General features: G+C 45.4%; 11 protein-coding genes across 11 annotated transcripts; 4 read left to right on the top strand and 7 right to left on the bottom strand.

The window, feature by feature from the left end:
* Positions 1-49: 49 nt before the first annotated feature.
* Positions 50-1,977, bottom strand: C8R40DRAFT_1053623 (aldehyde dehydrogenase domain-containing protein; the record flags this gene model as incomplete). Its single annotated transcript, XM_046224867.1, has 7 exons — positions 50-152; positions 220-283; positions 339-473; positions 543-939; positions 999-1,097; positions 1,207-1,456; positions 1,514-1,977. 7 exons carry the CDS (start codon positions 1,975-1,977, stop codon positions 50-52), a joined length of 1,512 nt encoding a protein of 503 aa, XP_046083122.1.
* A 943-nt stretch (positions 1,978-2,920) lies between these two features.
* On the bottom strand, positions 2,921-5,765 carry C8R40DRAFT_1119574 (cytochrome P450). The gene is made up of 15 exons (XM_046228728.1): positions 5,425-5,765; positions 5,189-5,366; positions 4,987-5,130; positions 4,666-4,927; positions 4,503-4,603; positions 4,420-4,438; positions 4,174-4,363; positions 4,080-4,102; positions 3,965-4,023; positions 3,768-3,911; positions 3,561-3,707; positions 3,246-3,503; positions 3,164-3,191; positions 3,004-3,106; positions 2,921-2,947 (listed from the first exon to the last, which is right to left on the bottom strand). Exons 1-12 carry the CDS (start codon positions 5,618-5,620, stop codon positions 3,410-3,412), a joined length of 1,557 nt encoding a protein of 518 aa, XP_046083121.1. The 5' UTR covers positions 5,621-5,765; the 3' UTR covers positions 2,921-2,947; positions 3,004-3,106; positions 3,164-3,191; positions 3,246-3,409.
* A 694-nt stretch (positions 5,766-6,459) lies between these two features.
* Positions 6,460-7,997, top strand: C8R40DRAFT_1267163 (terpenoid synthase). The gene is made up of 6 exons (XM_046233956.1): positions 6,460-6,500; positions 6,555-6,810; positions 6,869-6,907; positions 6,958-7,132; positions 7,191-7,473; positions 7,531-7,997. Exons 1-6 carry the CDS (start codon positions 6,477-6,479, stop codon positions 7,870-7,872), a joined length of 1,119 nt encoding a protein of 372 aa, XP_046083120.1. The 5' UTR covers positions 6,460-6,476; the 3' UTR covers positions 7,873-7,997.
* Positions 7,998-8,171: 174 nt separating this feature from the next.
* C8R40DRAFT_1053478 (major facilitator superfamily domain-containing protein) lies at positions 8,172-10,411 on the bottom strand (the record flags this gene model as incomplete). Its single annotated transcript, XM_046224851.1, has 11 exons — positions 8,172-8,513; positions 8,586-8,628; positions 8,688-9,009; positions 9,081-9,127; positions 9,181-9,221; positions 9,280-9,448; positions 9,511-9,699; positions 9,756-9,861; positions 9,928-10,033; positions 10,101-10,226; positions 10,286-10,411. 11 exons carry the CDS (start codon positions 10,409-10,411, stop codon positions 8,172-8,174), a joined length of 1,617 nt encoding a protein of 538 aa, XP_046083119.1.
* A 632-nt stretch (positions 10,412-11,043) lies between these two features.
* On the top strand, positions 11,044-11,894 carry C8R40DRAFT_1174089 (uncharacterized protein; the record flags this gene model as incomplete). Its single annotated transcript, XM_046232131.1, has 2 exons — positions 11,044-11,560; positions 11,620-11,894. The coding sequence occupies 2 exons, from the start codon at positions 11,044-11,046 to the stop codon at positions 11,892-11,894; spliced, it is 792 nt and encodes a 263-aa protein (XP_046083118.1).
* An 862-nt stretch (positions 11,895-12,756) lies between these two features.
* Positions 12,757-14,442, top strand: C8R40DRAFT_1174088 (uncharacterized protein; the record flags this gene model as incomplete). Its single annotated transcript, XM_046232130.1, has 11 exons — positions 12,757-12,826; positions 12,877-12,883; positions 12,948-13,007; positions 13,077-13,254; positions 13,330-13,353; positions 13,418-13,471; positions 13,544-13,568; positions 13,693-13,915; positions 13,978-14,092; positions 14,153-14,175; positions 14,232-14,442. 11 exons carry the CDS (start codon positions 12,757-12,759, stop codon positions 14,440-14,442), a joined length of 990 nt encoding a protein of 329 aa, XP_046083117.1.
* A 639-nt stretch (positions 14,443-15,081) lies between these two features.
* C8R40DRAFT_519245 (uncharacterized protein) lies at positions 15,082-16,911 on the bottom strand. Its single transcript, XM_046235319.1, has 11 exons — positions 16,672-16,911; positions 16,360-16,618; positions 16,273-16,306; positions 16,151-16,222; positions 16,041-16,094; positions 15,914-15,978; positions 15,798-15,856; positions 15,625-15,736; positions 15,483-15,568; positions 15,380-15,417; positions 15,082-15,330 (listed from the first exon to the last, which is right to left on the bottom strand). Exons 1-11 carry the CDS (start codon positions 16,709-16,711, stop codon positions 15,235-15,237), a joined length of 915 nt encoding a protein of 304 aa, XP_046083116.1. The 5' UTR covers positions 16,712-16,911; the 3' UTR covers positions 15,082-15,234.
* A 15-nt stretch (positions 16,912-16,926) lies between these two features.
* Positions 16,927-17,783, bottom strand: C8R40DRAFT_520065 (uncharacterized protein). The gene is made up of 2 exons (XM_046235322.1): positions 17,055-17,783; positions 16,927-16,963 (listed from the first exon to the last, which is right to left on the bottom strand). Exon 1 carries the CDS (start codon positions 17,660-17,662, stop codon positions 17,234-17,236), a length of 429 nt encoding a protein of 142 aa, XP_046083115.1. The 5' UTR covers positions 17,663-17,783; the 3' UTR covers positions 16,927-16,963; positions 17,055-17,233.
* Positions 17,701-20,633, bottom strand: C8R40DRAFT_1072096 (uncharacterized protein; the record flags this gene model as incomplete). Its single annotated transcript, XM_046226430.1, has 4 exons — positions 17,701-17,856; positions 17,975-18,952; positions 19,007-20,040; positions 20,093-20,633. The coding sequence occupies 4 exons, from the start codon at positions 20,631-20,633 to the stop codon at positions 17,701-17,703; spliced, it is 2,709 nt and encodes a 902-aa protein (XP_046083114.1).
* A 1,800-nt stretch (positions 20,634-22,433) lies between these two features.
* On the top strand, positions 22,434-25,462 carry C8R40DRAFT_519489 (uncharacterized protein). Its single transcript, XM_046235320.1, has 7 exons — positions 22,434-23,261; positions 23,331-23,489; positions 23,604-23,716; positions 23,782-24,431; positions 24,510-24,936; positions 25,058-25,258; positions 25,326-25,462. The coding sequence occupies exons 1-7, from the start codon at positions 22,899-22,901 to the stop codon at positions 25,423-25,425; spliced, it is 2,013 nt and encodes a 670-aa protein (XP_046083113.1). The 5' UTR covers positions 22,434-22,898; the 3' UTR covers positions 25,426-25,462.
* Positions 25,463-25,498: 36 nt separating this feature from the next.
* Positions 25,499-26,279, bottom strand: C8R40DRAFT_1174084 (N-acetyltransferase; the record flags this gene model as incomplete). Its single annotated transcript, XM_046232129.1, has 5 exons — positions 25,499-25,590; positions 25,648-25,938; positions 26,001-26,091; positions 26,144-26,168; positions 26,227-26,279. 5 exons carry the CDS (start codon positions 26,277-26,279, stop codon positions 25,499-25,501), a joined length of 552 nt encoding a protein of 183 aa, XP_046083112.1.
* Positions 26,280-26,408: the final 129 nt, after the last annotated feature.

Genomic DNA, 26,408 nt, shown 5'->3' with positions numbered 1-26,408 from the left:
CCTGCACCTTCGCACACGTATCACTACTCTCAAAAGGAAAACCGTCCAGTCATTTGAAGAACGGATAAGATGCAGGGGTTTGAGGGTGAGTAACGATCACACGCAGATCCGTGAAATCATTAATAGAAAAACGGCCGTAGCCAGAACTTCCTCTGCGCGACACACGATAACTTCTTTAGTGACGAATCCGTTCACGATGATTTTATTTTTTTGGCTTACCCTAGTCCAAAAAGTCCATATGCAGACTCGCTGTAGATAGTACTTCCGTTGATATTGACATATCCTGGAGGTAAGATCTAGATTTAGTGATACCTCCTCAATATTCACTGTGTTCCTACCTGAGTGTATACGAGATGCAACATCTTTTGCAGCATACAAATTAGATGTCCAAAGGGCCGCAGTGAGCGAATAACTCGAGGCATTGGCTAATTCTACTGCTTCATTGACACTGTCGGCAGCTTTGAGTATGATGACTAGGTAGCGAGACACGTTTGAGTTGGAATGATGTCGGAGTCCTGAATAGTAGTAAAAGAATGGCGCACCAGGTCCAAACGTCTCCTGATCCCATATCCTCGACCCGGGTTTCACATCTGTCAAAACATGAGGTTGTATAACGGTCCTCTCCCGTGTCAAATCCCCAAGCAGTACACTTGCACCCGTCTCCTTTGCCTCATGTAACATATCGAGGACATTTTGAGCGGAGCTTTCCGAAAAAAGTGGACCTAACTTGATGTCAGAATCCACCCCAGTTTGACTATGACTTGGTGTGCTTCCAGCCTTAATAGATCGTACGAGCTCGCAAATTTTGTCGTGAAGAACGTGAAATATCTCTCTTTGAGCAATAACCCGCTCAGTTGACATACATATTTGTCCGGAATGGAGCAAGGCCCCATGCACGATTCCTTTAGCGGCTTCGGTGACATTTGCGTCGTTTAGAACCTAAATGGACAGACCTCGACATCAAAACTTCAAAAACGATGGACTGGTGTTGAACGTACTACAACAGGTGCCTTCCCTCCAAGTTCCAAAACGCAAGGCTTCAAATATTTTGCAGCCTCCATAGCGATTGCTCTTCCGACGCGATCGCTGCCGGTGAACTATGGAAGGAGAGTCGTAAATAGTGTGAACGTGCTTTATGAAAGGATGTCGAATTTTTATAAAAACATGGGGAACCCAGAAAGTGATTATGGCAAGGGTACTACTTACATTGATCTTTCTTACTAACGGATTCGCAATAATTTCCGCTGTTAGCCTCGGTGCATTCTCTCTGGACGTCGAAATGAAATTGAAAACTCCGGCAGGTAGCCCAGCTTCTTCAAATAGATCACAGATGATAGCTTGACTTCTAGGACTTTGCTCGGAGGAACGAAAGACGACAGTATTTCCGCATAAGATGGGGATCAAGACTGCTCTCAGAGTCAGATTCACAGGCGAATTCCAAGGGGCGATTGCGAATCTGATGGGACGCAGTCGCATCGATATCAGCAAACTTGAAATTTGAGGAAGTGCTTACATTACGCCCATAGCCCTGCGCTCAACAACAACGCTTCCTCCTTGGGTCTTTTCTGAAGGGAAATTCATCCCTCCTAGTTCACCCACATTCCCTAAGCTCGCCAGATCCTTCAACAGCCCGATTGACGCGACCCAATTGAAGTTCGTCATTGCTGGTGCTGCACCTGTTTCTTCTTCCACCGCCCTCTTGATCTCATCTTTATACATTTTACCCCTTTGACTCTTATCCTCCGACTGCAGCAGTTCGGCAGCTCGAAGAAATATACCGCGTCTTTCGCTTATCAAGGTGTGTTCCCAAGTTTTGAAAGCGTTCGAGGCTGCAAGTATAGCATTTTGACAATCTTCACTGGATGCAGATGCGGATATACCGACAACTTGGTCCGTTGACGGACTGATGATTTCGAACGTTTCGCCATTGCTGGAGGGGAGGCGAAGTCCATTAATGTAGAGGGAGGTGAAAGGCATCTGAGATGAGAAAATACTTGTGGGAAGAGAAATCTCCTTCTATTTAAGTTTGCCATTGAGAGATGATACTGTACACGGGATAAGTGTACAGTAAGCCAGAATTATTTAATGTCTGTAAGAAACGCGAGAAGAGGTGGTGGGAGAGTTTTGTGAAACATTTCAAGAGCCATGAGCCAGCATTCGAAGTCAGCTGCGTTCAATAAACATTGCTCGTTCGAGCTGCAGGTCCATGGGAGAAAGCATATTTCCGTTTAGCACGCGTAGCTAGACGGAGAATGTGTTGCAGATTGAGAAAAATATGTTCCCGCTACCTCTTTAGAGGTTGAAGGGTTTAGTAGACCCTAATTTTTCCAAATTATCCATCCTAGTCATCATTTTTAGTAATATATCCCCTTTTAGCAATCTTTTTACTGTCAGTTGATTAGTCACTTCTTGTGCTCGCTCTCGACAACCATCATCTTCTGGTGACAAAAATTGGGTGTTTCTCTCTTGACAACCTTTGTCTTACAGTAAAAACTATCACTTCCAGTGAATAATTCCCACTACCTCTTTAGAGGTTGAAGGGTTTAGTAGACCCAGTTTTTTTGGTCATTCACTTTTCAAGTTGACTATACTACTGCAGTACTACTGCTGGAGACAGCTGGAGACTCTGGGTTGGGCAGATGCATCTACATGCGGCGCGCCCGATGCGCGCCGCTTTTTCTATCTACAATACAAGTACATTAGCCATCACCAATCAAGGTGTGGTCCCATTGTAGTACAGACCTCTACAAACACTACCTCTTACTACTCATCCCTGCATCTGCGTTCAGTCCATCTTGTACTTAGTGCTCACACAGACACACATTGACTGGTAGCGGGCCCTGCCGTTCACCGGCGCTACTTCGTTATATTATGTAAGGTTACATAATGGATACTCATATGTGGCAGTGCTGAGCGCTCAGTCAGCATCAAGTTCAACCGAATCAACGTACGCGTTCAACTATAGTATCGTCACCACGACATTTTATAATTGGCTCTTTACAGCCTACATGGGAACAACAGGAAATAAATATCCTCACTGGACGCCGTGAGGAGAGCTATCGGGATCCTACAACTTCTGAAGAAAAGGCGTAGCATAAGGAAAGCGGTAAGGGGCTTGTTGAGTACTCATGAATGCGACCGAGACATGTCACTTTGGAGAAAGAAATGAACTGTCACGGATAATCGATCGAGTGAGTGCTATACGTGAAAATACTCGAATATTCTTTATTCCAAATATTCTACAGAGTCGACCATATTATTATTACCTACAACTACCTGAGAACTCATGACATTATGTTTGACATAGCGCGCAGCTCCATTTCCATGATCTTGTTGATGCTTTACGCACTTTGGGAAGTTTGACGGAACACATTCGCTCTTGAATTTCCTTCGGATTCCAGTTCAGTAATCAAACTTGTGTTACTGCTGTCAGAGCTTCTTCTACAATTTTTGGGGCCTCTGCGAATCGAGGTTTGAAGATATAGTCATAGTGATTCGGACGCCTAGAGGATTTGAATGAGGTGAGATGCACTACATTATCGGTGTAAGACCATACTGACACAACAAGACCTTCATTTATCGTATCTTCGGTCAACTTCACAGGTGAACCATCATCATTGACCGGGGGATGGATGGCAAACAACCACAAAATGCTAGCCATATTGAGAAATAAAGAGTTGTTCGCGAGATATCTGCCAACGCAGATCCTTACACAATCCGAGGAGTATGAGAGCTCAGAATCCGACGATTTTCTCGAGTTCACTCACCTGCGACCAAACCCAAAGGTATTGTGTCCTTCGTTCTTCGTACGTGGAAACGCTTGACATAGATTCCCCTCCTTGTCAAGATGTCGTTCAGGCTTGAATAGGTGGGCATCTGGGCCATATACATCGACATCTCTATTCATTGCCCTAGAGTACAGTCACAAGTTGGAACTTCACAGCACCTTCGACTGTGGACGCACCATACGTTTGCGATGCAGATGGTGCCTTTTGGAATGAAGTAACCTTTGTAGATATCATCCTAAGAAAACGACAAGTCTCGTGAGTGGCGCATCTAGTTGGTATTTGGAATCCTACTTCTATAGAACGATGTTGAAGTCCTGTGAGTATCATATTCAATTTGGGTGTTCGAAAACGTGATCAGAAAGCATTGTCAGAAACGTTCACTCACCTAATGGATCCACGGGGTTTAGGCGAAGCGCCTCCTTTATGATTGCACGAATATAGGGTAGATGCTGCATATCATCAAAGTTTGGCAGCCTGTCTCGTCCGACAACTCGGTCCAATTCAGCTTGTGCTTTGACTTGCACTTCAGGATACATGACCATTGCCAAGAAAAACCACGCAAGAACCCCTGACATCTAGAACACTAAGGTCACTTCAATCCCAATACGGGTGCTTGAAAATGGCAACTGACTGTTTCGGATGCAGCAGCTCTTTGGTTTTTTGAAAAATATACATCAGAAATCAAGAAAATGACCAGAAGAATAAACGCCTAACATGGCTGCAACCATCCACGCCACTTCTTTATCTGTAAGTCCAAATTTTGCTTGTTGCTCGACAACTACTCCAGTAAGGCTTGGTCGTGCAAGACCGTTTCCCTGAAAATGTGTAACCCTTGCTTTGTGACGGGGTTGGGATCGTATATCCGAAAAACACTCACCCAATCAGTCTTGACTTTCTGGAACATCGACAGAAAAATCGGAATGGACTCTTGTGACCAACGAAGTGCTCGAGCTTTCCAAGACATCATCCATGCCGGAAAGTGGCGTATCCACGGGAAAAATTCGACGACAAAGCTGTCAACGTATGCAGTATTGACTAGATGGATTGTAAAGTCATATATGAGTCGTAATTCTGTGTCATTCACAGATGGTAGCGTTGGGATATCATATGTCACTCCAAGAACTGTAGACCCCCCAGCTCTAAAGAGAGATTCAATCAGCTCGGACTACTGTTCCGACGAAGAGTAAAGGGTAACTACCTTCGCACATGTTCTACCCAGTTACCAGAGTCTTGAAGGAGGTCATTCAGCAAAAGTGTTGCTTCCTTTGTCTGAATTGGTTTGTATTTTTCAACTGCGTTCTGATGGAGGCCCTGATGTGCGGCACGGCGCATGCGTCTCCAACTGTACTTATCAGAGTGAGTATCTACCCCAGGGAAAAAGTGCTGGAGCGGCTTCTCACGTTTCTCCGTAGCGCACGAAAGGCATGAATAGACCCTCTGTGAGCATCTGGCAAGCTACGATCCAGTTAGGGCGGTCTGAATAAATGGCCGCACGATCATCCAAGAGGTCGGAAGCAACCTCTAAGGTGTTTAGCACGATAACATTCTGTCCGGCTAGATTCAGGTAAACAATAGGACCTGTTGATATCCGAAAGTTCATGAGTTTCCCGTGATATTCACGTTTTGAAAGTCGTACCGTATTCATCTTTCCAGGCAGTGAAGGTCGTCCATGCATCGATAGATAGCTGGTGCACATTACCGATGATGGGAAGACGAGGTGGCCCTGGCGGTAGCTTGAAACCTTTTGTCTTGCGAGAGCGGGCTCGCAGCACTTCGATCACCAACACGGTGAAAGCGATAGGAAGAAGATTTGTTAATAGTGTTGATCCCATAGTTGTAAGTAGCTATTCGCAAAGACCTATACACCGGTACCCTTATATACAATCAGTCATGGCCAGCTGTAAGTCGGTGGTCTGAGCTTGAGTATGCCTGAGTGTTCGTATCAAAAAAGAAGCACAATTTGATGGTTTACGTAGACTTTATGTACTGGAATTATTAGAAAACAGAACACTTATTATCATGGGCAATGGAAAGGCATCCCAGGAGGGTAAATGCTTCCCTGTTGAACTGTCTTGTCCTTGAATAACGGGCTTCAGAGTTTTACTCTAATCATTAAGCTCAGGACCATCGAAATCATCACATACTATCTCAGATTATCATACCCATTCACAGGATAACTGTGCATACATCAAGGGAGCCTCATTCAAGTTCATCATATGAGACATTTATCTGCCAATAGTCCGAAGCTCTTGATACGACCTGTAGCTATGCCCAAGCCTCAGAAGCACTACGAAGAATGATTATCAAGGGCCTGAGAGTTGATACATGATGTTCGTTGGGAAGCCCAGGATTAGCAATATTACTTGCGAGGGGCAGAGTTTGGCAGAGCTGGGCCTTGTCATCGAAATCGAGTCTCCGTCATGATACAGGTTGCACCTTGTGAACAAGTATCCCAAACGGTCACCACCGCGCCAGTATCGCGCCATATCCATCATAAAGCTATTGCACATGCGAGAGCCAAATTGTACCTGAGTGAAGTTCTCTAAATTCACAATACCAATGACAGATAATCATAGAGCGCATATGTGCTCCCTAAATTGTATTCAGATAAATCAAGTCCCATATTCAACCGCTATTCCTTCAATTGCGGTTTGGCCCGGTACATTTAGCTGTAAAACTAATTGCCGAATGCAGTATATTTGCGTTCGCGATCTTAAGGGCGCTCAGAAAAAGACGGTTAGAATAGTATAAAGATATCAGATTCACCCAATGGCCGTAGCTACCGCGATACAAGGGCCTAGCGCACTTGAAATAACACCGGTTAGACTCTCCTTCACTCATCGAAGAATGGGTGCCCCTCAACTCGAAGTCTTCAGTCTTCCAGATACGCTATGTCGCTGGGCATGGAGCCGGAAGCTGAATCCAAACTACAAGAAGGTCAAAGAAGAATCCAAGGCGTGGCTGGAAAGCTTTCACGCCTTCCCGCCCAAAGCACAGAACGCCTTCAATCGTTGCGATTTCAGTGAGTTACCTCCCATAGCTGTAGTGACCGTAAGTTCGGATTGAACGATCACACGAAGATTTGCTAGCCTCGCTCGCATACCCAGATGCGTCTGCTGGTGTGTTATTCACTTAGGGGATATGCACCTGGGCTTGACTTTTTCTCCAGAGCATTTGAGGACCGGTTGCGACCTTATGAACCTTTTCTTTGTGTTTGATGAGTACACCGATGTCTGCGATGCCGTAGAAGCAAGAAAGCTAGCGGACATTGTTATGGATGCACTCAGAAACCCGGACCTCCCTCGCCCGCAGAATGAATCTATAGTGGGAGAGATTACCAGGCAGTGAGGCATTATTATTATTTTGACATAGCAAGTACACCCATACTGATTAGTATGTCAGATTCTGGCTGTTGGCAAGAAAAACTTCAGTCAAAAGTGCACAGGAAGTGTTCATTGAGACCTTTGATACTTACACAACCTCTGTGGTCGAACAAGCTGAGGATCGAGTAACGCATCATATTCGCGATGTTGAGTCGTATCTGAAAGTTCGACGCGATACAATCGGTGCCAAGCCTTCGTTCGCTCTACTTCACTTGGGCTCGGACCTACCAGAAGGTTTCTTGTTAAATCCTCTCGTGGAATGCATCTCTACTCTTACGATAGATCTCCTTATCATCGGAAATGTAAGTCAACTGTATAATGTGTTACTATGTGTTTTATCCGATTAATCGGACTCACAGGATATATGTTCTTATAACGTGGAGCAGGCCCGTGGCGACGACGCCCACAACATGGTCACGATAGTCATGAATAGCATGTCTCTCAATCTCGACGACGCATTGTTGTGGATATCCAATCTTCATGACATTTTGGTAGATTGGTTCGTCGAAACGTATGACACCATACGAGCAGAGCTGCCTATGTTGAAAGAAAGCGATGCGGCGGTTGCGTATATCAACGGCTTGGGAAACTGGGTTAGAGCAAATGACTGTTGGAGTTTTGAAAGTGAGCGATATTTTGGACAGAAAGGTGTTGGGATCCAAAACACACGTATAGTAGAACTTTTACCTCGAATTTGTTGAATACTTTCTAGGGAGCACCTGCTCGTTATTTTTTCGTCTTTTTGGCAGCTAACAGAGCAACGTAGGGAAGCGCTCATTTAGACGCGCGGGGTTACAATAACAGGCAATCAATTATCTTTGTAATACCGAAAATATAACCTATCTACCCGTCCGAAAATTTCGAAGCAAATAAAACCGTAGGTACTAGAAGCATACAATGATTACATCGGATTCTCGACTTGCCACTGGTGAGCTATGTAGCATAATTCTCGTCAAGCCAATGCCTCCCTCACTAGCTGAAGTTCATTGACTGTTGCATATCAGACAGAATCAGACTCAGCCTCCGCAGCCTTCCTCTCCTTCTCCTTCAAAGCCCAGTCCTGATCCACCTTTTTGTGCATTGCAACCTCTTTCATGAACACCGACGAAAGTAAACCGATTCCTGCAATCCCAATCATTGTCTGCCAAACTCGAATGATACTATCCGCGAACGCATCCCGGACTTGGGTCCGTAAGGGTTCTTCGAGTTGTTGTATGATAGGAATCAGGGAGTACGCAATATCTGCACTGCCGCCGTTGAGGGCGGACTGGGCGAATGAGGCAGGAAGGCGTTTTGAGAGTTCGTTTTGGAGAATAGTGCCTCCGATGGTCACACCCCAGACCTGTAGTCAAGAAGACGGATGGGGGTCAGTCAGTACGGACAAAACGGGAAATCAAAATATGTGGACACTTACCCCGGCAAAGGAGCGACAGAATGCAAAGAAAGCAAGGGCATAGCTAGAAAGTAAAGCTGTAAATTCAGATTGTTTCTGGCTCCAAAAGTCAAAGTAACTAACGCGTTTTGAGAAACTTGCAAGGGAGCCAGAACTGGAAAGTAAGTTATTGCATAAACCGTTCCGCCACCAATACTGATAAGAGCCGAGTATCCAATGGAATGGGCCAACGAAGTTTCTGCATCAACGGTCGAGAGCAGCCCAGTTCCGATGATCAATACAACCCAGCCAAACCACGCTTGAGGACGGTACTTGGCAAGCTTAGTCACTGACCATCCACAGAGAATGACGACGGGACCAAGGGTCATACTCAACCCGAAAGTTTCAACACCGGAACGTAGCGGTGATGCGCCTTTGCAGGCTTGAAAGTATGCAGGGAGGTAATCTAGATTGAAGCAAAAATAGCGAGTAATTGGTATCTTGGCTGGTACCACGGGATAATAAAAATCGACGCACAGATCACGGAAAGCATTACGACGGGATTGATGAATGTTTGAACATATCTTCAATCAGAACGTGAGTTGGACTCGTTGAATTGAGGAGTAATTGAACTTACCCGCTCAGACTTGTTCGGTTGGTTAACAAGGAAAACGGCATCTGAAGCATATTACGCGTTAGTGTTAGTTCTACACCCGATCATGATAATATGACGTACGATAGGCTCTTTTGCTACTAGTGCTTCGTAGAAACCAAAGCCGACGATACCCGCAAGACCGACTATGAGAGGAACAAGGACACGGAAGGAAGACCATGGAAATGTTGCGCCTCCCCAAGTAAGGGCAATTACAACAGCAGTCGAACTTGCGATGACGATCCCATTGCCGCTATAGCAAATTAGACATTTGAGCAATCAAAGAAATGCAAGATCTGGCACAAGAGGACCCACATCCAGTCCATGCGCTTCAGCTTATCTGTAAGATTTCCAGGAGGAGTAGGAAGCTTGAGGAGAAGGAGAACCAGGGCGAAAGCAACACCACATATCGGAAGGTTCATGTAGAATAGCCAGCGCCATTGCCCACCCTTAGTGAATGCACCGCCGATAAGAGGACCAAGCGCCGCAGCAAGAGCCCACACGCTGGATCGATTGAACTGATTAGCAGGTGCACAGAAAAATTTTAACCATTCACTTACAGACCAAGAACACCACTTATCGCTCCGCGTTCCTTGAGAGGAACAAGGTCGCTGATTATTATGTTGGAGATGGAAAGGATTCCGCCACCTCCCATTCCCTGTACAGCTTAAATGATACATGGTTGAATTTAAGGATGGATCTCGTGTTAGTGAGAAAAGGCTGAGTACATACTTCGGGCACCGATGAGCCAAGGAATACTTTTTGCCGAGCCGCATAGTGCGCTTCCTAACGAAAATAAACCCAGTGCAAGCAGCATAGCAGGACGACGACCAAAAATCTACCATAAAATCGATACAAAACAGTTGTTCAAATGTGATGTATATGATGACAAGAAACAAACATACCTGTGCGATTCCCCCACTCATAGGAAGAATTGCCGTTGAAGCCAATGTGTACGAGGATGTGATCCATATGAAATTATCCCCACCCAAGTCGCGTACAATTGAAGGAAGCGCAGTTGATACCGAGGTCTGTACGATACCGATGGAGAGTATTAGCATTTATTTGAGAACACTCACATATCTCTTACAAGTTCCAAAGGCGACAGAAAAAGCGCACAACCAACAGCTAGGAAGATGAGCCAAAAGCGAAGACCGCGTTTAGGCGACGAGTTAGAAGCATCTGTGGGCTGAGGCCCAGGCTGGGCAGAAGGCATAGTTTCTTGGACGGGTTGTGGTTCAAGTTTTGTAGAATCCGCGTCAGAGGTTGAAGAAACTTGGCCAGTGCTCGTTGGGACGGCCATTGTTGGGGATATTAGAGGGCACGATGGCGGTTCGTTCTTAGAACTTACACGAGGTTGACTCGTCGGAATGGATCAAGTTTAGTCATGAGTGTTTGAGTTTGATGCATAAAGAGGTTGATCGAAAGATGGAAGCAAGAAAACGCATCGCAGTACATACATACATACTTTTTCTGGGTATGATAATTATAATAATTACATTCCGTGGACATCGATGCTGTGCATTGAATTTGCGTAGAAAGCTAGAAGCGGGGGCAATATGAGTTGCGCAGGACAGCCGGGAGAACACCTTAGGGTGTTCACCACAAGTTAGGAAGAACCAGTAACCCGTCCCCGCGTTCATCGCTTCTGCACGGCGAATCCCCGCCCAATCTCCGGCAATAAATCCGGGAACCGAAGCCAGCCGAAGCCCGAGGAGTACCTAATTTGGACCCGCGGCAACTTCCGATTTGTAATTGATTTTGGTTAACGACTAAATACATATTCCCATGCTCCTACATCGTTCAACGATCTTGATTACACGCTGCTCTCTACTGCACACGTCCACCATGGCGTCCGGTATCCAAGTACTGAATCCTTCAAGTCCTGACCTTGCTTCACCTACAGAACCTCGGTGGTATCTTGCATACGGTAGTAATCTCTCTGCCACTGGCTTCGTTGTTAAGCGTAACATCACACCCATCGACACAAAGGTTGTCATTGTGGACGGTCTTGCCCTCACATTTGACAATCCAGGTGTACCCTACATCGAACCTCGCTTTGCAAACTGTCGCTTGGTTGAACAAACCGAGCAGTGGTCACCAGGAAGTGCCTGGACAGGCGGTCATGGCAGCCTCATGGGTGTCGCGTATCTCCTCTCTCCCGCCGACTTCCTCACTATTCTACGCTCTGAGGGTGGTGGGACCTCATACCAACCTCTGATTACTCCTGCTGTGGCTCTTTCTGCGGATGGGGCAAGAACTCAACAAGTCATTAATGCTTATACTTTGCTTACGCCAACGACAAGACGTGGTACTGGTTACGCGTCATTGCGATACATGAATCTTCTTCGGAATGGCGCTAGAGGTAAACCGTTATTATTTACAAATTTCTATTTTTTCTAATGAGCTCCACTTTTACTGTAGAACAACACATGCCCGAGCCGTATATTGCATATCTCGATTCAATTCCCTCTTATCGTATCAAGTCATTCCGCCAGAAGCTTGGTCGTCTCGTGCACATTGTCGTATGGATGCCGGGGCTACTTGTATTCTTCCGTATCGTCGCTCGAGTGTCTGGTAAAACGGGCACAGCACCAAAACCCATCCTTTGGACCCGAAGGGCATTATTTGGGACCATGTGGGGACTTTACGATTTGCTGAGCAAGTGGATATTCGGTGATGGAGAAGCGTCGTCCTAATTTCTTTGAAAACTGGTTTCTGGGACTTGATTCGGACTAGGAATTTGCAGGCTTGCTGTACTATCCGTGAAAAAGACTGTCATGATATGATCATCCCAATTCATATCTGTATACTTCTTTAACCAATTAGGAAAAGCTTTGGGTGATGTGTTGACATGCATCCCAGAGCCATCGTCAATTCATGCAGTAAAGTATATCTATGGCATCATGATGGAACTACAAAGCTTCTTGCAAGTTTGGTGGTGCCTGAATGGAATTATCTACGCTGGGAAATCAAGAGGGAATCGAGAGGGAATACTGAGTTGTTGGTAATTTCTGGTGGCAGATTTACAGAACGGTGTTGGGGAGATAGATTAATGATAGGCTGGTACATCACAAAGTCAAAATTGGATGCACCCTAATTATAGTGGCCTATTTGCTGTCGCTCTGCAAATAGCTGCAAACAACTCCCTTGGCATGTCACTCCTTGCCACATATCGCCATGATGCATTTTCTTGAAATCTCTTCATCATTCTGCCATATTATTACAGATGCCATCTATCGTAAGTAAGTATGCGCATATGCTCAGGTACTGACTGGCGCTGAATGTACTGCCTCGGTGCTGCCTTATCCCTGTCAATCTGTGTTTCGCTTCAATCAAAGATGGTGGGGATCTCTTGGGATCTGCCCACCTGATTCCGAATTCATCCTTTAGCCCTAGGCTCGGTCTTAAACCGGTCTTCAAGTCCCGACCTCGTTCCTTTTTGCCTTTTCGTAATTATAAGTACGTTCTAGTCATTTCCTTCCGACTGCCAGGTTCCTTTGCACCTTGACTTGAACCCCCCACTGGTCTCCACTCCTAACCACCACTGGTATAATCATCATGGCTACTATCGTCACCCCCTTCGACAAGATGTTCTTGACCAGTATCTGGATTGAAACCCTGTTATACGGTACGTGCCTCCGTATCTTGCATCGATTTATGCTTCACATTTTTCTACAGGTCTGAAGTGCGCCAAATTCGAATTCCCACCATCTCAAAACTGCTGACAATATTCTCCCATTTTTTTGCAGTTGTGCCGTGTTCGGTACGGCCATGTATGTTTTGATTCGAAAGCAAAGCAGGAACTCGAAGTGAGTCCTGCGGTAACTTTCTTTTGTCTCTTACGAATGCTCATAATATTGTTTTAAACAATCGGATAGTTGGTTCCTCATCCCCGTCAGCATCTTCCTCTTCAGCCTTTCCACAGGTTACGTTGCTGTATCGTTCCGCCAGCTCTTGAATGCATTCATATTCGCACCTCCGGGCGGTGCATCCGCGTACTTCAAAATTCAGACAAACCCGTTGGCGGTAACAAAGCTTGTTTTGTATTCTACGAACGTAGGTTCTTTTTACGTTGCCAGGGTTTTCATCGATATCCCGATGATATACTTACCCGGGTTTTTTATGATCTAGGTCACAGCTCAAAACTTGTTCTTGGTGCGTATGCTTCTTTCTTGCCGCGTCTTATGATTTTGATTTTGATTATTTTTTTTTTGCAAAGATCTGGCGTCTCTGGGGTGTTTGGAACAGAAGATGGTGGGTCGTTGTTCTACCGGTGAGTGACTTTGTATTCTTCGGTATCCGAGGTGCTCTATATCTGATTTTTAATTTTTCATCATTGAAAAAGCTCGCCATGGAGATCGTGCATACAGGTAAGCTGACCGCCCCACATAATCCCTCGTAATCGCGCCACATTCCCATGTCCGAGTCCCCTTTAGGCTTTACTAGTAATGCTCCCCGACTTGTACTAACCCCGTTTTCCCTATTAATTTACAGTGTCCGAATTTATCGCAATCGGAGAAGGCGCAGTCCCACGTCCGAATCAACGAGTCAAAGGCGATTTCATCCTTATCATCCGACAACTCAGTATAGTTAATTGGTGTATGGATCTCGCAATCAACATCTGTGTTACTGCTGCGATCGCTTTCAGGCTGTGGCAGATGGCGAGGACGGTTGGACCAAGCATGCCTGGACATAGACAATTCTTGGGTATCATGAGGTAAGTCACCTTCACAACCGAGTTGACGTTGCATTTTCAACGGTGCCTCCGTGTTTTTGTAGAATGATATTGGAATCCGGTCTGCTTTTCGCCACTGCCACGCTTATCACGGTTTCTATCTATCTTTCTGGTTCCTTGGACACGGTGAACGCCATCGATGGGATTGTTCAACTCGCAGTAAGTTTTCGACTTTCGCGTCAGATACAACAGAAATAGCTGACAGCTTTTTTTGTTTAGACAATTACCCCCCTTCTTATCATGTAAGTATCACAGAAAGATTTGAACATCCCCGACTGATGAACTAACGCTCTTGCAGAGTACGTGTCGGGCTTGGACTAACTGCGGGACAGCAATCTCGCGACACCGAGGTTGATGTACCGTCCAAACTCGAGTTCATCACTCGTTCCCGCCTTGGAGCAAGCACGAATGACGATTCTGAGATTACGGATTCAACCCATGTTCGTACCAGACCTGGTGCAGGAATGAGCGATTTCGATCTTCACAAGGTTGAGGAGAGTTCTGTTTGAGTTTCCAGGATCTTACGAGATACTTGCAAAATTTCTCCACGTTCGCTCTCTTGGAGGACGAGGTTTTTGGTATGAGGTTTCGATGTTCAGGTTTGTGGTTTTGAGAGTCAATAATTAATTTCTTGTTCTCCGTCTTTCAGTCCCTCCTGTCATGTAATTAAAGAACAAGTATACAGTAGTATCATTTATGTAGTGTGTACGCTTATTTATCAGTTGTTTTTATAAAATACGAAGAGGAGGAGGTAGATTGGAAGCAGCATGGTCTCTTTAAGAAATTGTTCCTTGCAAAAGTCTGAAATACTACTTTATTTAACCCATAGCAGTCCCTGGGGCTGATTGGAGGGTATACGTTGTTCAGACACTAATCCTGACAATAAACACTGTCAATCGCAGCCTTCAATTGGTGGCAGAGAATCATATTGGTGCGAACTGGTGGGGAGATAAATTTGGCAGACTGCCTAGAAAATGTATGGTGAGAATGATAATGGCATCTTTGCTCAAGTTAGGACGGATTCGGAGTGGGCAGTTTCCGGTCTAGATTTACCTCCTCCCCCTCCGAGTCATACTGGTCAAAAGATTCAATTTTAAATTTTGAGTTTGTCAAGTTGAGCAACACCTCGCACAAACTAATAAAAAATTCAAGCGCTGATACAATAAGTAGAATTCTACAGCAATTAACTACAGTTACAATTATAATATGCCTCCTCAACAATACACCCTGTACTGCCAATCTGACCAGTACGGAGACTCAACAAAAATTTGAGAGTACAAGGCAGTCAGTAATAGCTACTGTCATTCCATGGATTCAATGACATATTCAACATGAATTTTGGGTACTGGCGGTAGTGGTTCTTCCCTCCGGAAAGGCCAGACAAGGTTAAGGAGATCCTGAAGACAGATTATAAATTAATTTTTGTATGAGATTATTTTCACCAACCTTGTGTGTCCCGAAAACAAGAACTGCGGCAACAGGTACTGAAAATAATGCCATATATATTATATGAGTTATCATCACATCACAGACCAAATATGATTCTTACTAATTGCTAGAATAATATTCATCCCAACTCGGACCTTCCTCGAATTTGTATCAATTTGGTTGAGGAAAAAGAAGATTAAGCCAACTCTATAAACAAAAACCTTCGTAAAAATTGAGATTTTGACAGCTTTGAAAGGACGTACATTGCGCTGACAAGGCCAAAAAGGGTGAAGATTGAAACACGGACAAACATTGACATGTAATTTCTCTCCAGGAGAAATGAAGAGTGCTTGCGGAATGACAAGTATATTAGCACTACAAAAATCATGAGCTGTAGCAGTAATTTAATCAATTTTGAGGCTTTTGAACTGCTTACAGTTTACCACAAGAATAGGAACCACAAGAACAACTACCAATGCTGCAGTAATCTTCCCACTGATAAAAAAGGGGTCAGGCATGATGCATGCAATCAAGTCAAATACGTAAACATACGGAACAGGATTCTCTAAGCTACAATATGAGATTGAGGAAAATTTGGCATTTGTGGCAAGGGTTAACTTGAAGTGCAAAGGGCTTGTTATTTCTTCTCTGTTAATTATTAGTAAAAGCAAGACCTTACACTCAGGGATTCTATCATCAAGACAACAAATATCACATAGGGAGTGATTAGAAGCTGGATAACTAGTCAGTGAAAGGTAGCAGTATACACTATCCATTCCCAGTACTTGCCACTATGTGCCAATAGTAGTGTGTTCCTCTTGTAGACTTCCTAGTAAGTGTTGCCTGAATATTCAGATAAAGCTGAAACAAATTGTGTCATCAGAATAGACATGACCAAAGGGTAGACACACTTGGATAACCAATGCCAATGCACAAGCAGCAGAACTGAAGAAGTATTATGATTATTGCCCCTGATACTAGAGGGCCGGATTCCTCACAACGGTGAAGCAGCATGATTGAGTGATGACTGTGCCAAACACAAAGAAAGACTTGGATTTCCATCATAGGCATGCCCAGCAAAGAAAATAAGGAGGTAGGATGTGCAATATACTATCCAACTGACGAAAAAGTTATACCAAGTGGCTTGACGAGGTACTGAAGAGAATAGAGCGGTAACCAAACTAATCATGGAACCAATTAGACCCATGAGCTGTAAAGCATTGAAGAGCTTTGTTTCAGAGTCGAAGTGGATTGCAACTGGAAGTTGTGTCAGTGTCATGCTAGTTGTAATGGAAAACTGATCTGCTTACCTTCACTCGATGGATCAACACTGGCGGATGTTTGGACCATATCAAGGATACGCAGTTGGTCAAACAAGCAATGGGAAGGAAAGAGATATCGAAGGTTGTGTCGTTGCGTCTTTATGCTATATCAGTGTAGTAAGAAGACTATAATAAATCGTGATGAATCACTCATCTCTGTTTCAATCAATCAACGATCGCTCCTCCAAAGAGCTATGAATTTGGTAGTAAAGCCACCGGGAACGGATTGAATTCTATTATATATACCGCTTTGGAGCACCGAGGATGCATTTCAGGGAAACTGAGAGAAGAAAGCAACGAAGTCAAAGTCGGAACTGAGACGGTTCAGAGCACTGATCCTGAACTTTACAATTATGATGCTGAACATGTACCTTGTTTTTGTGCTTCGACAGTTGAAGAGATCTTCCAAGAAGCAAGGCAACCTGAGATGACCATGTATCACATTTCACATAGGCAGGCTTTCCAAGAGCTTAATGAAGATGATCATAATCAATGTCATTGTCGAGGAGAGCTCAACTACGTTCTCATCGATACTCGCGGCCTTCAATCTTTAAATTCCAGGTGGTGATCGAGCCTGAGCTACGTGATGTAACAATTCCAGATTGTTTCGAAGACCTGGACTGTTGATGCTCTTATATAGGTTTAACTGGAGCGATAAACTTACATGGAAACAATGAAGAATGCTGAATGGAAACGTAGGAGCTCCAAAAATCCCGATCATGCCCCCGAGACAATGAGCAAATAGCACCAGTGCCCGAAGCCGGATGACTCTGAAGAGGCTTTGAGAAGTGCAAAGAAGGTGGGACCAATCGAAAAAGAAAGAGATGCGCATGTTCAATGCAAGTGGCCTCCGACTCTCGACCCAAACCTCTCCTGGACCAACAATGACACGAATGAACGCGAGTATGGAAAAGAGGTCCGCGGGCGATAGAGATATGTAGATGATATAGATATGGGTTCGATGTAAGGCTTTTGACATTGGGAAATTTAGACTAGGCGGTTTTGCGACTCGTTCATTCACTCGTCTTTTCGTCCTAGGGTGAACGCGCCTTCATACGCAGGTAGTCGCGGGTCTTCATGTGCCATACGCCACGTCCCAACGAGATTTCGTCCGCCAAGAAGAGTGCCATAGAAGAAATATTTTCCGCTGTTACCTGGGCGGGATCCAGTAGGCTGAAGGAAATGAACACAAAAAGGTAATGTAGTCAGTAAACATAAATTTTCAAGGATCGACAAAGGGTTCAAAAAAAGTAGGCAAAAGACATCGTAAGACAAAAATACTGTAACTCACCCCGCTATCGACACTCCCTACTAACCCTACTAACCCATCCCACTTTCTCACTCTTCCTCTCCATACCCAATTACCCCATGCAGCAGCATGTCGCGGATCCGTACCCCCAGTGATGAGCACGTCTAAGACGCCATTGCAGGGCGGGATGGTTTTGTCGGAGGGGACGTACGGAGGAAGGTCCTCAATAAGTTCTTCGGAACCATCTGCATAATGTTCAATGTTCTTATCTTGAGTCCTCGCAGCTGACAACGCTCTCTCCCGTGATATACACCCTGGACATCTCTCCTGATCATGAAATGTTCCAGGCTTGCGTTTACTTCGAGCTTCAACCTCGCTGCCCATTCCTCGTGATAGAGTAGGAGTTGAAAACGAAGCGACCGATGAAGTGACATCATCTGCATTGATATCATTATTTTGAATCGCGACATACTCGTACTCCTCCACATTGTTCGTAACAAAGGAAGGGACAGTAGCAATGACACGATCGCCTTTAGTAGACAGCGTCGTGTTGGGAGGAAACCAGCTATCCTTGATACCCTGATCAAAAGCGTCGTCGAGGTTCATACCTGCGGCACCAGTACCACGATGGCCAGCATTATATGTGTGAGTTATAGAGTGCATTCCATCGTCGCTGTCGAAGTCGACCTTCGTGTCATTAGCACATGGAATGGGCTGCCCACCAAAATACACCACGTATTCCGATAGACGGAGGTATAAGGGCACCGCAGCTAACCCGAGAGTGTCTTCAGTGAAGGGAACAGGTCGATGCCCGGCTTCTTGATGAGGGTGGGGAGCAGGATTTGCATTGTTAGCATGAGGCCCGCCTTCGTTGTTCCCGTTGTTCTGTAGAGGATATGGATGATCATGGGGAGGCGCAGCGGCGGCGGGAGGTTCGTTAGCATGCAGCAAAAGTTCCTCTTGATTTGTCGTTTGGTCAGGAGGGAGCAGTAGAGCACGGAGGTTTGTTTCTGAAGGGATCTGAGCAAAGAATTAGCATTCGTGCAAAACATTGAAGTGATTAATCGAACTTACGATCATACGCCCGGTCCATAAGCCGTTAAGCGAACCGGGTGTGTATACGGTGCCTTGCTGAGGATATCCATTAAACATTGTGCGATTTCGTTGCATGTCGTCGTCGGCTTGATCAACTTGTCCTTGACATTCTGTCTCCTCGCCTACTTCCATATCTACGTCCTGCAGCAGTTCGTCGTTGAACTCACTGGTCGTCTCCTCGTCAGATTCGCCATCAGAGTTAAAGTCTTCAGTTCCATATGCATTGGAAGCAACGATGCTATCCTCAGATTCGGGTCCTCCTTGACTAACCCAGGCCGAGCGACAGAGACGTAACCGCCACCAATCAGCATCCCAACGACGACTGGAGCATGCACTTTCGTCGATCTCGCCACCAAAATTTTGATCAGCCAGATTATCATCAGAGAAATCTCCAATGTTTGATCTAGCGTCAAGAATGTTGGACATTGTCTTGCGTATATCGTCCCAAGGGTCGTGCGTGCGAGGCAAAAGGGTTCCTCCACCTTTAGGAAAAGATGAGGAAGAGAACATGTCTCCGCCGAGAAGACCGGCATTGAGCTCTTCGAAGTCTTCCTGCGTGGGCCGAGGAAGTTCACTCCGAAAGACGGTCTCGACTTGGTCCTCATCCACTTCACCATTACCCTGAGATGCAAGTCGTGCACGAACTCTGTCTCGGTGCTCTTCCCTGTTCCGTGGCAATATGTTGAGTATACCGAATGGTATTGTCTCTCGACGAGAAAAGTACACTAATTTAGCAGCATCGGCGGCAAGCGGCGTGCATAAGGGAGTCCAGCGCTCGAAATGAGGTATCACCCAGGTGTAGCGAGACGGTTGAAGATATATTGGATAAGGGCCATGAGGAGTTGGGATACTAAATGATGTCGAAGACGAAGATGGTGCGGAAGACCGGAGCGGAAGACGGAAGTGATTGGCTGGAGCAAGGGAGGATGGATAGCGGAAAGGAACGGTAAGGAACGGAAGTATGAGGTTAATGAGAGATTCCCGTTGTTCTGTAGATTCATCCATTAGACGAGCTGTATGGGATCATTAGGTCAGGTAAATTGAGAACAACAATGAGTTACGGACCTTTACTGGTGAGATGCCAAAAGACCCACATGGCGCAGCTGTTACCTGCATTAGCAATTGGCCATCCTTTCTCGACATTCTTGTACATCTCCGTCCGAATATAACCTTCAACCCACTCATAGACTCCAGCGAGCTGCATCTGGGCCCGGTTGCACCCGTCATCCTCAAGACACATAATCCACAGCACATACATCGTCCCCTGCACGTCAAAGTCTACGTCGTCCACATAAGCTTCGGATCCCGGTCTCTTCCGTCTGTTCCATACGTCTCTCAGTACTTGGGTATAGCGACGCAGCTGCCACGCCCATTCTCCGGTTCTCGGCTCGAATCCCCGTCGTTGAATCGCGCTGAAGGAGAACTTGTATTTGAATACACGCGCATACAGGTGCCGTGCTGCAATCAACTTGCGCGAGACGGCCTTGCAGAGTAATAAGATTACAGTGAGCGGTACTGGGGGACCTAAAACCCTTGGACAAACGTAGTAAAACGCAATGTTTTCCAGAATTTCGATAGGCAGTGTATAGAACGTTGCAGTGGTCATAGAGAGGTAATGAGTTTCTGAATTGATCGCCGTTGATGAACAGTATGTACTCGTCATATCCCGTGTAATCCTTTTTTGAAAGCGAAAATAACACCAGAGTTATGGGAAGAGGAAGTTGTCCTGCCGCACGAGGAAGGACAAGTTATCTGCAGAATTACATACTCACCGTGCGTATAATAGGGTAACGCAAGTCGCCGCTATACTTTTCGAATTGTGATTATGCAATCCAAATGCAATCCAACTGTCAGAATCTGGGCTTAAATGACATTGAAATTTGACAAGAAAGAGAAGCGTTGACCGAGTATTGTAATACAGCGTTATTTATTTAGGGAGCGAGAGTGAGGATTCCCTGCCTCCTATGTCGAGGTTGGATTGAGTCTGTTGAGGTACCTATCGAGACATTGTATTGGGCTACTGGAGGCGCGGACCCAGGTAGCTTGTGAGTTTCTCACCTTTTCTTAAGCGCAAATCTTGAGCTATTAGCGATGCCCTTGTCTCAGTGTAAACATTGGACAACATTGTGGGAGAGAAGAAAAAACCATCGCTTGCCTCCCGGCCCGCCCCAGGCTAGCCCAGGCTTGAACGAGGTAGCTGCGTTCATGGGAACTTTGTCTTCCATCTCGTGGATTCTGGCCCACGAGACTATCTTCGAGCCACCCCTCGAGTCTCGATTATCTGATAAATAACTCGTTGAACGTCGAGCACTAATCAAAATTGATCATCTTACACTGCAAACACAATACCGTCAAGCAGAAAGTTGAACACAGTTACCGTGACATAACGGTCAGTTCTCTCCAAGCTTCAAATCCAAGGTGGATGATATTCCTGATTTCTCCGGATGGGTTATCAACGTATCTTTCTGATTCTTGACGGACTGTTGCTTAATTCATTGACAAGTGTTCAGATGGGACACCGGTATAGGCTGCGAGATTATCAAGGTACTTATCTGTAGCTCAAGAAACAAGGTTGTACTCATCCTCTATGAAGGCAATTCTCCCGAAAAATGTAATGGTGTATAAGGTCGCTCGATCAAGAGAAAAGGCGATTTCAGTTATAGCCAGGCTCAAGGTCGAAACGGAAGGCAAAGAGGCTATCCTCCTCGAACTTGATTTATTCGATCTGTCATATGCTAATGAGTAGGAAGGAATCAACATTGCATGTGCTCTTCAACAACTGGTTTGCTCATATGAAAGACGAAGACCGTGTCCTCACCATTTTTTCCAATGGCATCATGAATACTTCGATTGGGTAGTTGACTGCTGATGGCTAAAATCTTCAGTTCGAGAAGAATGTTATTGGGCATTATGTTCTATTTCAAACAGCTCTTGACACCCCTTCATGCTAATGTACAAAGTTCCTTGGACAGAAAAGCGCATTTCGCCAATATGTCGTCTTCAGCCTTCTTCAGCTTGAAATCGGATGCCCCGGAAGCAATCAGCAAAACTCTATATGCAGAGTGAATTGGTCGGTCTTCCAACTTCTCTCTTTCCCTCATTAGAGTTCATTGATATGGTGCAATCATGGGCAAACATTGTTGTTTCAAGTGAACGGCTTAGAGGGAATAGTATCTACAAGTCTCAAGCCGGAAAATATTAAGACAGACCTTCAATGAAGCATGCCTGCTACATTCGAGTCTCTCTGGAGCCTTAACGCCGCTCTACGCCTACTGCTTCAAGTGATCCGAATAGCAATATGTGCGTATTGGTTGATACAGTCCTTGACCGGAAAAGGAGATCATGGACTACATTCTCCATCGTGGTTCTATACCTTACGATCGTCTTTCATCAATTAAAGCTTGTTCATATTCACATAACGTGTATCCAACACGTATTCCGTAGGACTAACTGGACAAGAAAATTGAATCCAATTGAATCGTACCTAATGCTAGTCAGAGTCGAGATGGAGAGATACCTCCTCAGACTCGAAAGCGGCACAGTGTAACTTTGGTGTATCTACAATGCGTATACGAGAAAGGGGTTAAGCTAAAAGCTTCAGTGTATACTCATCTTACTCTTTATCGACATCACTGTCGGAAATCACTCAATTCCCGTCTTGAACATTTTCAATTGAGGTGTGGGTCCGGGTAACTTGAAGGAGCCTTCCTAGTCAGCACAGATATTTTAATCTTGACCACGAACTGCGACGCCTTTCATTCTTGAAGTTATCTTGGAACGGAACACACGAGGCACAACTTAAAGCTTCAAGAAAAACCACTGTTCCATCCCGGCCCGCCCAAATTCCCGAATTTCCAAATTTCAAACCTCGATGTCCCGTTCCCATTCCGCTCTCGACCGGACCATCACCACGAAATCCTCCAAATGGATCAAACTCGTTTCACAGAATCCTACCCGGACTGTTGCTGCTCTTTATATAGGCCCCACTGGAGCGACGAACTCACATGGAGACAACGGACAGGATTTTATATTCGCCATGGACGCTGTGAGGAGAGTCGCTGAAGAGCTTTCCAGAGTGACAGTGCAGCCGTTGAGCTCTGGCGAAGGTTCTGGAGGAAGTCTAGGAGAAGGAAAAGACCTCAGAAAAGACTTGGAAGGTCTCGTGAATGCTGGCGTTGTTGAGGCTCTATGTCGAAATGTCATCGATCTGAAGGGTGATACCATGGCCGATGATGTGAGTGCCCAACCGGACGAGATACTCAGGTATTCTATACTGATCATTAATGAATGGTGCCCCTTCCAGGCAATGTCGTCCTTCTACCCTCCATTCGTCATCCTCTACTTCGTGGTCATCGGTATGAACAATGGCGACCGCGACGAACGTTCTGGAAACCAACGAAGCACTGTGGACAAACGCGCCATGAATGCCATCATGGATAATTGGGAAGAAATGGTCGATCGAGTGAGTTGCTGTAATTAGAATGTTTATTCTTCCCTACACATCCTCCGATGTCCCGTTCTTCACCACACTTATCCATATGGATTTTGAAACGCTGACCGGTGTGCTTCTCACCAGTGGTGGAAAGAACCTCAGAACACGCTCAAGCAAGACGCCACACATGAGCCTGAACGTCTACTTGTGTCGAGGTTAATGGGCTATTTGCTGCTTGAAGACTCGTCTATGTATCTGTATGTCGTCTAAGTTTCGTCGTCTTGATCATACAGATTTTGTAACCTCCTTGTTCTTCAAATAGAAAAATTTTCCATCCATCATCGCATACCCTTTCTCTTATATCCCGCCACTGGGTTCACTGCACGTCTGCCAATATTGCTCGTCTCAACCTCTCCATCCTACGGTCTATCATATTCTTCAAATTCTCGCAAAATGTCGAGGAATACCTGAAAGAGCACGAAAAACCCCCTCTCGGTTCGTTGTTGGACAAGATTTACACGGGTATCCGGGCTCCCAGTAGTTCCAGCCAATCTGGCGAACTCCAAACCTCAGCTCAATACCTCCTCCAAACGATGTCCAATCGTCTAGCCCTCGGAGATCCTTCGTACGCCGTCGAAGACTTGGGATTTTGTCATGATGTGTATGTCGGTCTGCGGGAGTTCGCTGCTTCTTCCTCAAATACCTCCGAGTTGGATGATTTTGCTGATGCTCTTCGAAACTCGGAAGCATATTGGCGGAATGCGTTCACTCTGATGCATATAAAAAATTCCGACAAGTCGACGCATACCGAGAAAGAAGTATCAGTAGCTGTGTTGAACCTTGCTCTCAAACTTATCCTTCAACGGCCTGTACCCGAAGTAGCGCAACTCATGCGGACCTGGATCCAAACGGGCTTATTTAGTGTCCTAGATGAGACGATGGAAGAGTTGATCAGGGTTCCTGGCGCGACTAGTAAGTCTGGCGTTTCAAAAGCTCGACGTTCACTTTTTGCAAATTCGAATTTGACAAAGACTTTCTTTCTTTACGCAGGATTGTTGACATTCTTCTATACAACAATCAAAGAATCCTGTTTGTCCCCATCGTTCCCTGTCGATGTTCTTGAAGCGCTCAAGGACGAGTTTCCGAGACAGCGAGCGGTAGGCGCGGTTATGCGGTACGAGACTGAACAAAAAGGAAATCAACAGAACAACACTCCAGAGAAGAACGCCCATGAAGATGATATTCCCGATGCGGAAGATCCAATATGGATCAATGGTCTTTGGCAGGCGATGGGTTGGTTGGAGGGGGTATGCCACCGTGACCATCCTGAGCACGAGGGCGCGCAAGGTATTGAAAATAGACTAGTGGTTACAACAGGTTCAACCCTGTGTGCACGAAGAAGTTGTGGAAAGAAGGCTGTCTCGAAATGTTCCTCGTGTAAGCAGTTTTGGTATTGTGGAGTTGAATGTCAGAGACTGTGAGTGTCCATTTCTTTGTTCATTTCCTCTCCCCTCGACTCTTCAGTCATCGTTGCGTTCTTGGTGTCTCCATCTCAACCCTTACTAATTCACCTCTTTCACTTATCCTTATGCACACAGAGATTGGAAAGAACATAAATCAATCTGCAAAAACAACTTTGCTGCACCGTATATGCAAACGGTTCGGGCAGGTACAAAGAGGTTGACAGGAGGAAATGCAGCAAAACTAGGATTGATGGGGTTAGGTCCCAATGATTCGGAATTCGACAGTGACACAAGTAACGCCAAAACGGTGACGGTGGTAGATAGATTGAAGGGCCTGTAAGCTTATTTTTTTCTTCCATCCCGTTTATTTACTTTTATGATTGACCTAGAACACTTCAAACAGGTCGGATTATATGACGCCAATAGCGTTCCTTATCCTTGTCGTTGCGGCACAGGCTTTTGGGATCTGGGATGACTTGGGGAGGTGGATCGGTGTGGTTTAAAATGCCTCCATGAATGTTCATCCAACTCTATATATTACATCGAATGAGGTACTTTGTGTGATTAGGCCGGCCGCTACGGAACTTCGTGTGCGCTAACAACTATATCTCGCCCATTGCTCCTTACTGAGCGACGTGCGCTGTCTCGTGAAAGAGATTTCCGCATATCTGAAAGCAGAGAATCCTTAGCTTTTCGATCTATGTACCTGTTAGTAAACCACATACCGAATGCATCCTCTTCGTCTCTTCCACCTTTCCCTACACCCAAATTCCCATAATATTCTCTCACTCGTCTATACACGCCATACCCCATTCCTTCGTACATCTGGATTGCGACCGCATTGTTACACCGCACATATAGATCGACGAAAAAACCTCGGTAACTTTCATCCGAGACGAGCTCGAGGAGGGACATCATTTTTCGGGCAAGAGAAAGACGACGATATTCAGGAGCGACGGTGATAGCTGTAACGTGTCCATGCCATTCAGTGCTTTGGCCTTCGGCTTTTCCGATGACTGTCGATTATAATGATGGATGAAAATACGATGGATAGAGTAAATCTAAAATAGAGAATCACCATAACCCATCATACGACCACTGGGTGCTTCCTGAACATAGCAAAGGTCAGGCCAGCGGGAAAGGTAATGCAGATAGAAGCCAATGCTGTACTACTCGTACCAAGTCAGAGATCAGTAGAAAAGGTTCATACCTACCACTCACCGTTTCCGTCCAGATATCCAAGTTCCTAAAGCAGCAATGTCAGTGAGGTAACGCTGCAGTTTTCTTCAAAAACATCGACGGACACGTTGTTGAACTTGAACATAGCTGTAGCTTTGAACGGACGAAGAATACTCATTTGGTTGTGGACAGTAGTTTAGATACAACAGATCACGTTGGTACAGTCACGGCAAACAGTGCTATGAATATGATGCAGAATTTACATTGACTACCACAAAAAAGGCTGTATACATGATGTATGCCCCGT

The sequence above is a fragment of the Lentinula edodes genome (genome assembly GCF_021015755.1).
Source record: "Lentinula edodes strain Le(Bin) 0899 ss11 chromosome Unknown C8R40scaffold_34, whole genome shotgun sequence".
Lineage (NCBI taxonomy): Eukaryota > Fungi > Basidiomycota > Agaricomycetes > Agaricales > Omphalotaceae > Lentinula > Lentinula edodes.
Note: the sequence above shows the minus strand (reverse complement) of the source record. Positions and strands in the feature narration are given on the sequence as shown.